At 33.3% G+C, this 12,312-nt stretch overlaps 1 protein-coding gene across 8 annotated transcripts in view; it reads left to right on the top strand.

Moving 5' to 3' along the window:
• DLG1 (discs large MAGUK scaffold protein 1) overlaps positions 1-12,312 on the top strand; it is a 272,209-nt gene that overhangs the window by 224,793 nt on the left and 35,104 nt on the right. For all 8 annotated transcript variants that reach the window (XM_040621402.1, XM_008708348.2, XM_008708351.2 and 5 more), the window contains 3 exons: positions 1,557-1,671; positions 6,842-7,018; positions 9,786-9,855. In XM_040621402.1, coding sequence (XP_040477336.1) covers positions 1,557-1,671; positions 6,842-7,018; positions 9,786-9,855 — 362 coding nt within the window. The remainder of the gene's footprint in view (positions 1-1,556; positions 1,672-6,841; positions 7,019-9,785; positions 9,856-12,312) is intronic.

The following is a 12,312-nucleotide window of genomic DNA, read 5'->3' as shown; positions in this document are numbered from 1 at the left end:
AAGTAATTAGCTGTTTTCAGTAATGATGTCATGGTCTTAGTTGCTGGTGATGTTATTTTAAGGCTGTTGTGAATATAATATTGGATAAAATTTAAGTCACCATGCAGTACTCTGTTATTCCCAGTGTCTTGAGAACTAGAATTTCTCTTACGCAAGAAAGCACATACAGATACAAGATAGAATAGATTAATTAAAAACCTAACAGTCCTAATTTTTAATTAGAAGAACCAGTATAGGGGCGCCTGTCTGGCTCAGTCAGAGGAGCATGCCACTTTTGATCCAGGGGTCATGAGTTTCAGCCCCACGTTGGGTGTAGAAATTACTTAAATAAAACTTTTAAAAAAGAGGAAGAACCAGTATAAACTCGAAGTTCACTTTGTATTTTCATCCGTATCTCTTTCCATCAGTCTGTCTGTATCTTAGCTGTGTCTACACAAACTAAGGTTTGCCATGAGTTAATTGTTGAATTCTAATGGATACATTATACTGTCTACTAACGTTTATATTTTAAATTTTATATTTTTAAAGGACAATAAAATAACATTTTATTACATATTAATGTGAGCTTTTAAATGTTTTTGGGTGTTTTGATAAATTGTTGCTTCAATTAATCTTAGTACCCATAAAACAAACTTGATGACTATGGTGAAAGGAAGAATAACTCCACAGTAATCACGCTTACTCTTACTCTGTCTTCTTAAACTATACAAACTCCTAAGCAAGGTACTTGCTCTTGCTTTAAGACTGGTTTTATAAGAAAATCTGATGAGCTCTAACCTAATTGCTATAAAATAATTTGTTTATTATAAATAGAGAAGAAGGTATAAGAGTGTGTAAGTATATAATTGCAATATATTTGAAAAAGTACTTAAGTTTTTATTAATAGATTTGGTCGTTTTTATGATATAGTCTAAAATAGTTCATCTTCAGAATCATACTTGTTTTTATATAAAAACGATCTTAAAATGTTTATTCAAATTGCTTTGTGACTTATTTTGGTATTTTGAAAATTTACAAATTACAAAATGAATTGAAGTCTATTTAATTTTTTAATTTTTAAGGCATATTTTTGCTGTATTTTTGACTGTACACAGGTTCTGCATTTACGCACATAAGAGTAACGATTTCCTCAAGGGGAAAAAGGCAGTAAACAAAGCATCTATTACAAATCATTATAGGATTGTTCTTTTTAAGTATAAAAATCAGAATAAATTATGAGTTTTAATTTTTTAAATTTACAGTTAAATTAGATAGTAATATGAGATTGATACTGGTATTTGATGCATGAAAGTTGTCTTTTAATTGATTAAATGTGATATGAACTTTAAAATAGCATATGGGAAAATTCTAATTCAGTCAGTTCTAACTTACAGTACATTTAGAAAATTAATTTTTTTTTGAAACTTGCATATTGGCCAAAATCTTACACAGGTTACTCTTTCAAGGTTCTAACCACATTTAATCAAATATAAGACAGCTAACATATTTAATACTTTATTTTCAAGTAATGTACTTTTTAGAATGTAAAGTATAAATTTATTTTTTTTTCCCATCAGAATACAGTCGTTTTGAAGCCAAAATACATGACTTACGGGAGCAGATGATGAATAGTAGCATTAGTTCAGGATCAGGTTCTCTTCGAACTAGCCAGAAGCGATCCCTCTATGTCAGGTAAATTTTTTTACTTCTAATTATGGCAATCCTTATTTATGCATGCAAAGTCCCTCACATTTTTTACTGTGACTGAGTTAGTTTTCCTGTAGAAAAATACTTTGCAAGGGCTCCTGACTGGCTCAATCGGTGGAGCATGCAACTCTTGATCTCGGGTTGTGAGTTTGAGCCCCAGATTGGGTGTAGAGATTATTTAAAAATAAAATATAAAAAAAAAAAAAAAGAAAAATATATTGTATACCAAGGAAACATTTTATGATTGGTTTCCTGAGTGTGTCTTTCAAGAGTTGGAATGTTATTGTATTAATGAAAGTTATACAACCCCTTGAATAATAATGAGTGACTATACTGCAGCTTGGTATGTCATAACATCCAACACTTATTTTTACTTATATTCTTTATAATAAAATATTCTTTGAGTAACATTTAATTACTATAGCAATTTCCATAATAGCAAAGAGAGCTTATGTAAATAATAGTTTAAAATATGAATAGCCTCAGTAAAGAACACAGATTCAGGAAATTTCTACATGTATTTTTTGAATACTTGGGAGAAGACAAGCATTGTTATTTTTCTATAATTGATTCATGTGATAGCATAAATCTAATAATAGTAAATAGATACCATTAGTATATAAACTGTTCTTTTTTACTTCACTGGGCAATAGGGCGTAATACTGATGACCTATTTGTATTCTGTATACTTTTTTTAGTAGAGCTTTTACTCAGCACTTTATCATACCATTATTTTAACTTTAGTAGATGATTACAGGTAATCTCTACCTGTAGAGATTTTTCTCACTTTCTTCACTTGTTCTTTTCCTACCCTTTTCATTCCTTCTGCCCTACCAGTGATCTGGGAATCCTTAGTGTATCAGATTTTTCTTTCCTTCCACTAATTCTTGCAATATTTATTAAATTCTTCTGTTCCAGAGTCCTTAAAGTGTTTTGTGATATTGATATCCACAGAAAAAGGAATAACATTTCTGTTTATACTCTCGTTTTTTCATTTTCTTCTTCTTTCTTTTCTAATTTTAGTATAATTAGGTGTTGCCTTTAATAAGTGATTCATTAAAAATTTCCAAAGACATAAAAATCAAAACATTAGGTTATATTTGTTTTAGGTAGATTTTATGAATCATCTTTCCTTTTTGTTATTTTTTAAAGAAGTAGATATTTTTACAAGTTATATATTATCAGAAAACTTAATGAAAAACAACTGTCACCTCCCAACAGTCCCCAATTTCATTCTCTAAAAATAATCATCTCCATTTTCTTAGCAAACTCCCTTGCCTTTCCCTCCACGTTTCTAAATAATATGCGTATACTGCTGTTCTCTAGGTTACCAACTTTGGACACTGTGGACTTACTGCCATAGTAGATAACAACTTTCTCTTTCATATCAAACCATTCTGCCTCTTCCTCTATCACTCAAACATAGTGCCATCACTGTTAATAAAATTAATAGTATTTAGAGTCATGTGACTGTGTAGTATCTGTCATTACTTTCTCAAGCAGTGTATTATGACCATGCTTCCTTTCTTTTGCAACCCTTCATTTTTCCTGGGCATAATGATTGTGCCATTTTTATTTGCTTAATTGTCCATGTACTTATTACTAAATATCTTTCTTTATCTTACAGTACTCTGTAGAGTTTTTCACATGATGAAACATGTGGTTGCGCATATGATCTTATCACTTCAGATTTTTTCCATCTTTTTTTTTTTTTTTTGAGAGAAAGAGACGAGATGCGTTTGTGAACAAGGGGGCAGGGAGAGGCAGAGGGAGAAAGAGAATCTTAAGCAGACTCCTTGCCCAACATGGGGCCTGATCTCATGACCCCGAGATCACGACCTGAGCCAAAATCAGAAGTGGGATGCTGAACCAACTGAGCCACCCAGGCATCTCAGTTTTTTCCATCTTTCTGCTCCAGTCTGGACCAGTTGCTCTATAGACTTGTACAGGTCTCACGTGGGACTTGCCTTTGCCACTGTGTTATTCCTTTTAGCTTTCTGCTGTGTCAGAGTGTGTTTTTGAGATGCCACCTTTTCTTTCTCAACTTTTATTTTACCAAAGCACATTCTTCAATAAATTCTTGAGGAGAGGGTGTGTGGGGGATACTTTTTGAATCTTAGCATGTCTGAATATGACTTTGTCTTTTCCTTCTTAGAGAATTTGGGGTGTGGAGGAGGGTATAATATCCTATTTTATTTTCTGAGAGCCTCCTCTTACATAGTTGATCCTTGTTTTGTCATCTTCTTCTTATTTCATAGATATATCTTCTCATGTTTCTGTAATATTTTCTTCTGCTTCTCGAATTCTCTGCTTTCTCTGTATTTTTTTCTAGTTTACTTGTTTTCTTGTTTTTTATATGTGAGGCAATCTTTAAATATTTAGTGATCCTTATGAATGGAGAATGAAGCCAGTGGATTTAACTAAAAAATAATTATCTTTGTTCATTGCCCTCTCCCACCCCAGGTCATTCTTTGGGGTCATTAAATATCTCTAGAAAAGAACCTTTAATCCCTTGCCTGCACTATGAAACAGGTTGCTAGAATTTCAGTTTTCAGTGTGCAGATTCCTTTTTAATCTATCTGTTTTTAGGGGCACCTGGGTGGCTCAGTCGATTAAGCCTCTGCCTTTGGCTCAAGTCATGATCTCTAGGTCCTGAGATTGAGCCCTGAATCAGGCTTCCTGCTCAGCAGTGAGTCTGCTTCTCTCCCTCTCTCTACCCCCCCGCCCCTCCCCACCACTCGTTTTCTCTATTTCTTTTTTTTTTTTTTAAGATTTTATTTATTTATTCAACAGAGATAGAGACAGCCATCAAGAGAGGGAACACAAGCAGGGGGAGTGGGAGAGGAAGAAGCAGGCTCATAGCGGAGGAGCCTGATGTGGGGCTCGATCCCATAACACAGGGATCACGCCCTGAGCCAAAGGCAGATGCTTAACCGCTGTGCCACCCAGGCGCCCCAATCGTTTTCTCTATTTCAAATAAATAAAGTCTTTTTTTAAAAACCTGTTTTTAGCCTAGCACCTTTCCCCTCCCCATCAAGTTCCAAAGTACAGAGCTTCCCAAATTCATTTTCTTTAGAAACTAAACATCTTGTCTTCTATAGGTTTAGGAATAGAAGGAATCTGGATGGTCTAAGTGCTATATGAAGTGTTTCTACCAGTTCTTCTGTTTTCACTGCTGTAACTTTCTCTGCCTACCTGGATTCTGTACACTTCTGTTTCCTGAGCATTTCTAGAGTCATGCGGAGTAAATTATTCCAATATCCCTCTCTTCAGACACCCCATTTAAGCTTCCTCTAATCTTTAGCACTGAACAGGAATTCCATAAGATCCAGCAATAGCACTACTAGGTATTTACCCAAAGAACACAAAAATATTAATTCAAAGGAATACATACCCCCCACATGTTTATAGCAGCATTATCTACATTAGACAAATTAGGGGAACGGCCCAAGTGTCCATCGACTGATGAATAGAAAATAAAGTTGTGGTGTGTGTGTGTGTGTGTGTGTAATGGAATATTATTCATAAAAAAAGAATGAATTCCTTGCCTTTTGCAATAACATGGATGGAGCTAGAGAGTATTATGCTAAGCGAAATACATCAGTCAGAGAAAGACAAATGCCATATGATTTCAACCATATATGGAATTCAAGAAATAAAACAAATGACATGGGTGGGGGAGGGAGAGAGGCACACCAAGAAACAAACTCAACTATAGAGAACAAACTGATGGTTACCGGAGGGGAGGTGGATAGGAGGATGGATTAAATAGGTGATGGATATTAAGGAGAGTACTTGTGATAAGTACGGATGTTGTATGGAAGTGTTGAATCTCACCATATTGTACACGTGAAATTAATATTACACTATATATTAACTAACTAGAATTTAAATAAAAACTTTTTTAAAAGATAGGTTTAAAAAGGTGGTTAACACTCGGGGTGCCCGGGTGGTTCAGTTGGTTAGGCATCTGCCTTCGGCTCAGGTCATGATCCCGGAACCCTGGGGTCAAGCCCCATGTTGGACTACCTGCTTGGTGGGGAGCCTGCTTCTCCCTCTCCCTCTGTTGCTCCTCCCTGCTTGTGCTTTCTCACTCTTGCTCTCTCTCAAATAAATAAAAAAATCTTTTTTAAAAAGTTGGTTAACACAAAAAGGAATATGATTTGTATCCTAATGTCCATTTGCCATATTAGAACAAAAAAATGAATAAATTGTATTATAAATGTAATTGCTAGGATTCTTTCCTCAAGAGAACTATTTTGGATAAGAATTTAAGTATTGTACATTGATCAAATAATAGAACACAATTTTTCTTCTTATAAAATTTTAAAAGATAACATTTTAGTATTTTTTTCCAAAATATTTGGCAGCAGTAAAAGTCATCTGTAGTTAGTTTTCATCATTGTTATTGACTCTGAAAGTTCTATTGACTCGAGCTTTGTGAACAAATGGAAGGATAACTAACTGACAAAATAGTCACTCTCTCAATACAGTCTTACAGTCCGTAACTCATGACTCAAATCTGTCAGGGAGTTTGTTTTCCCCAGTGTGTATAGCCAAAATAAAGAGAAGAGTACTTTTTATATTCACTCTTTGTTTATTAATTTAGAGCAACACTCTAGGTTTGTCTTCATTTTAGAATTCAATATGGCTTGCCATTGGATTATACTAAAAGCATTTTTTAAAATTCCTCATTCAGTATTGAGAGAAAGAAGGTAGTATACCTAATTTTAAAAACTTACTGTAAGTCAGTGTTGCTATTTCTTTTTTGTCTGTCTTTCTGTATATAGTGCAAATTCTTGAGCTTGGCATTATTTTGCCTACTATTTGTTTAATTATTTATCTGGGTTATATACACTTTCACAATCCTATGTTAACATTGGTAATATGATAACAAATAGTCATGGGGGGCACCTGGGGGGTGGCTCAGTCAGTTGAAGATCCAACTTTTGGTTTCGGCTCATGTCACGATCTCAGAGGCTGTGAGATGGAACCCCTCGTTGGTCTCCTTACTCAGCAGGAAGTCTGCTTGACGATTCTCTCCCTCTGTCCCTCCCCTCACTCACACACATTCTCTCTCGCTCTAAAATATAAATAAATCTTTAAAACAAACAAAAACACCAAATAAACATGTGCTTTTTTGGTCTTAATCTAGAGCCCTTTTTGATTATGACAAAACTAAAGACAGTGGCCTTCCCAGTCAAGGGTTGAACTTCAAATTTGGAGATATCCTCCATGTTATTAATGCTTCTGATGATGAATGGTGGCAAGCCAGGCAGGTTACACCAGATGGGGAGAGTGACGAAGTTGGAGTAATTCCCAGTAAACGCAGGTAAGTAAAAGTCCATTACAGTCTTACCACTTGAAAGTAGGGCAACATAGACAAATAATTGTTGATTTTTAAAATTATTTTACTGAGGGTGATTTTATGCTTGGTTTTCTATATGTTTCACAAGCATTTAATTTTGTTCACCTTATATTATAACCAATGACATAATTAAAGAATATGATGCCCCCAAAGAGATCTCTCTAAAGCTCCTACTTAGTTGCTTAGAACAAAATAAACATATTTAAATAACTTTGCTATCTGTCTATACCATTGGATGGAGAAAGATGTAAAAGCCTCTGTACTTACCCATGTAGGTGGTAATGAAACCTACTAAACTTTCAGGATTTTTGATTGTGCGAATTGCCTCCTTTAGACTTAAAAATTGAAAGTGTAAATCAGAATTTTTAGAAGTATCTGGTATTTGCTTCACATCTCTTTTCTTGCTTAATTTAGAAGTATTGATGTATTCACTGGTCTTTCCTCTTTGCTTTTAACCATTTATTATAGCGATACATACTTACTATCTACTGGCAAAAGTGGTTAAGTGGAGATAGTCTTTGAACAGTATGATCCCAGCATAAAGAACCCTCTCTAGGTCTATGAAATGCTGCTGAATGTCCCTACACATGTGGGAAAGGTATTAAAATGTCAGTTCGTAATTCTCCCCAAATAACTTATTTGCGAGGTCTGATTCGTGCAGATCATTGCCTGAAAGTCTTTTTAAGTTTTAAGATAGCCAGCAAAAATCATTAATGAGACATTAATGTTTATTCTAGCTGGTTAATTCACTTCAAGTCAAGCTTATGATGTAATACTTATTTTAAGAGTTTATAATTCATGTAAGTATGCCAAATCATATACCTACTTATAGACCTCTACCTATATATATTTATATTACTGTTTATAGAAGTTGAAATGTAGGAATATTAAAGTATTATCAAGATTTGTAGTTGTGGTTTTGGGATTTATGGCTATTCTTGGCTAGATCCATGTATTTAACAAGATCCCACTATTTGGCTAGATAGATCGTGTATTTGGTGGCAACTCCTCTTTTAGCAATGCAGCCCTCAGCATAACTTTTTTCCTAGAATAGAACATAGTCTGTTTTAAATTCAGAAATGCTTCCTCTGTCTCTGTGCCTCATTGAGTCAGTAGAAACCTCACATCTTAAATATCAAAGTCAGAGTTCCTAAAAATTGTCTTATCCTTTGGCACCTCCTATCTTGCATAGGCTTTATGTGTGCCTGCAACAAATGAGAAATACACTGACTTTGGTGGAAAGAGATTTTTTCCTTTTGTATAAAAATTCTATGAAGTTGGGTTTTTAAGTCAGAAGTGCCGTAAGAGACTTATCTTAAGACCTCTCTAAATTTCCAAATTTATAAATAACATAGAATATAATTTTTCTTCCATAAACTACATATGAAACCACGACTGATTATGCCGTTACATTCTTGAATGTATTTAAAACTTTTATTTTCTTAAATAGAACTATCTTAGACATCTTTACTTCTAATAATAGCACAAGGAATTATTGTTACTACAGTTCTCAGCTTTTATTCAGGGACAGTATTTACAAATAAACACAATTTAAGTCACTCAGCTACTTAGTGTACAAGGTAACAATGAGAAAACAAAGCCATTTTGAATTGTAAACGTTTACTCACTAAATGTTAGTTTTGCAGTGCCCTCAGTAAGTGCCTAGGCAAAATTACAGATCAGTTAATCATGTCGTGGACTCTCTAATCATGTCATGGATTGTTCTAGAATAGTAAAAACAAGTTTTAAATCCATGACTGCTAAGGTTCTTCGGTACCCACAGTTAAACTATGTCACTAAATAATGAAGAAAATGCATTTATTCATAGACTATTTTGGTAAGTTTTTCTGCTATATACTGACATAATTGCTGTGTTGAATTAAAGATAAAAAGCTTAATTTACATGAAATTTTACAAGGTTCATATTGGTATTACAATCTGCATGAAACATTTCTTTTGATGTAGTTTTTTGACTTGCTTATTTTGAATAGTTAACACTTTAACAAGGTTCAAAATTCAGAAGATCTAAAAGCTATACAGGCTTCCTCTTACCCTTGTACTCACAGCACCCTTTTCATTTTTAGAGGGATAACTAAGGTTACCAGGTCTTGTATATCCTTCCACAGATATTTTAAAGCTCTTTAAAACTCTTTTTGTATACTATAATTGGTTACTTTATGTATTTACACAAATCTATCACTGGAGTTAAATTTAATTTTTGTATTTCCCATTTTTTAATAAAAATTTCAGAGATACAGAAAAGTAAGTTCAAGAGGAGGAATAGTACAGGGAATACCACCCACATATCCTTCACCTACTTTCACCAGTTGTTAACATTTTGCCCTATTTGCTCTCTCTCTCTTATGCTTGATTTTTAGCATATATGTATGCCCCATGCTAAGCTAACATTGAAACAACAAAAACAAAATCCAGAAAATTGCTAAACTCAGAAGTGGTTCCTCATAATAATTTCAGTATCATTATGGAATGTGAGTGCATCTATAAGTACACATGTACTGTATTTTGGTACTTCACAAGTGGTTTTGTTTCGTAATAAGCCCTGTATTTTATTTTCAGAAATTATAATTAATTTTGGGATACAAACCTTGACAGCTTCTGAAAGTTTTAAAATATAAAAATGCCCCATACTAAAGTATCAGTTCTGATGATTTCTTATTAGACCCTTAGATATTTTGGTATACTTTAAAAATAGCATTCTATACTTTGACAGAGTTGAGAAGAAAGAACGAGCCCGGTTAAAAACAGTGAAATTTAATTCTAAAACAAGAGGAGATAAAGGGGTGAGTATATGAAATATCTTTTTCTAGATATTAGTAATTGAGAATAATAGGCTTTTTTATAATTCTTACCAGAACTACACTATTAAAATTAGAAGGATTTTGCCATTAGAGTTAACTATCACCAGCTCTTGCCATGGTACTTTGTAATAGTAGATGCTGAAGTAAGTCATTTATTAAATTAAAGCAGTCATTTTACAGACCTTTCCAGGTTATCAAAACTGTCATTTGATATATTCTTAACAACATACTTTGGTGAGGTTATTTTTACAAGTGAAATAAATTCAGCCTTCCTTCAGATATCCAGTTAGAAACTTGTATTAATCATGATAGCTAATTTAATAATGCATCTTCTGAGAAAATATGCCCCAGAATATTATTAACTAGGTCATAATGTAAGTTTCTATTTCCTCCTTCATGCCTGATTATAATTTATTAAGAGAATCCATGCTTTAAATATATAATCAATATGAATTTTTATTTTGAGGGAATAAAGAAAGAGACAGTAGAGGATAAGTTTATAGACGGTCAAGAAATACTTCTAAATTCTTTCATACATAATTTTAAAGGTGTTTTTGTTTTCATTTTTAAGTTCTGCTTGAATCTAATGGATGCCAGTGAATGAAAGAGATACTGCAGGCTTTGTCCTGCACTATGTGTGTAATTACTACAATGGAATATTGTAGTGATAAGCCTGAAGAAATAAGCTGAACACATATGTTGTCTTGAGATACTATTTATAGGAATGTTTTATGTTTGCATTTTTTAATCTAAAGCAAAAGTTTTATTCATTTGATCGTATTTCAAATGAATGTGGAAAGTTAACTTAGCAAGTTAATTAACCCTATCATCTGTACTTCTTTGATAGCAGTAAGCACTCAAACTTAAAGGCTTAAAATTTAAGATAAGCAATATCCTCAATCAAAGAAATTAAATCTAAGTAAATTGTATAATGTATTCAGTTATTTTAGAAATGATAATTTCCTTTAAAATTGCAGCTTTCAGAAAACAAAAAATTACATAGTGTGATCTGAAGCAATATTTAGAATAGAAATTTGGGGGAAGGAAAAAAGCCCAAGTAAATGCTCAAGATTTGAAATTTATACGGTGCTTTTGGTGCTTGTTTTATATATGTCTTTAAAAATAACTTAGTAAAATACACTGTCAATGTATTGAAAAAGAGATTGCATGTTGTAACTTTTCTTTCATACTGTACTGTAAGAAGTTAACTGAATTAACGACATATTTAAATCTTAGTCTTGTTTGTTGACTGTAACCAACCTTATACACAGTCACTGTGTCCTAACTCAGCGCCAGAAGGATGCATGATACTGAGTGGGGTAAAAATACGCTTGCCATTGATGCAGAACTGCATTTCTTTCTATACTACCATTTCCCATTCTCAGTTCCTCTTTTCCTTTCCTTACATGGTGATTTATGGACTTACTTCCACTGCGGACTTATAACATTTCAGTTTCTCATTAACATTTTTAACATTCATTTAGCTATTTTGACATACCACATGTAGAAATTATATACTATATATATAGATATATATCATGATTTTGTGATATTTTATCAGTTCTTATATTTATTACACGATCTCTCCTGCAGTATAGCATTAATAACAATAAGTAATTAGACTATTTTGTATTGAAAATGTAGATAATCCAGAGGTAGTATGTTTCTTCAGTTTTGTGTTTTCCCTACACATATTCGTCTTCTTTGCTTTGGCTATTTTCACTTTTAATAAATTCTTCATCTGAAGGACGTTAAATGTATTAAAATTAATTCTTAACTAACAAGCATTTCTTCCTGTCCTATATTATGGTATCTTTATGATATCTCATTTTGGCTAACTGCAAAGATATCAAAAATCAAAACATTTTAAACTTCATGTTTCTTTTGGTTGTTTGCTGTGAAACTGACTCTGACCACTATATATGCAGTAGGAGGGATAAATACTTTTTATTAAAAACAAAGCAGTTTAGTTAGATAACATAAAAATTATTACTAAATTCAGAGGATGTGGAGAAAGGGGATCCCTCCTACATTGTTGGTGGGAATGCAAGTTGGTACAGCCACTCTGGAAAACAGTGTGGAGGTCCCTTAAAAAGTTAAAAATTGAGCTACCCTATGATCCAGCCATTGCACTACTGGGTATTTACCCCAAAGATACAGACGTAGTGAAGAGAAGGGCCATATGCGCCCCAATGTTCATAGCAGCAATGTCCACAATAGCTAAATCGTGGAAGGAGCCGAGATGCCCTTCAACAGATGACTGGATTAAGAAGTTGTGGTCCATATATACGATGGAATATTACTCAGCTATCAGAAAGAACGAGTTCTCAACATTTGCTACAACATGGACAGCACTGGAGGAGATAATGCTAAGTGAAATAAGTCAAGCAGAGAAAGACAACTATCATATGATTTCTCTCATCTATGGAACATAAGAAC

Source organism: Ursus maritimus, unplaced genomic scaffold (genome assembly GCF_017311325.1).
Source record: "Ursus maritimus isolate PB19 unplaced genomic scaffold, ASM1731132v1 scaffold_4, whole genome shotgun sequence".
Taxonomy (NCBI): Eukaryota; Metazoa; Chordata; class Mammalia; order Carnivora; family Ursidae; genus Ursus; species Ursus maritimus.
This window is presented reverse-complemented; position numbering and strand designations above follow the sequence as displayed.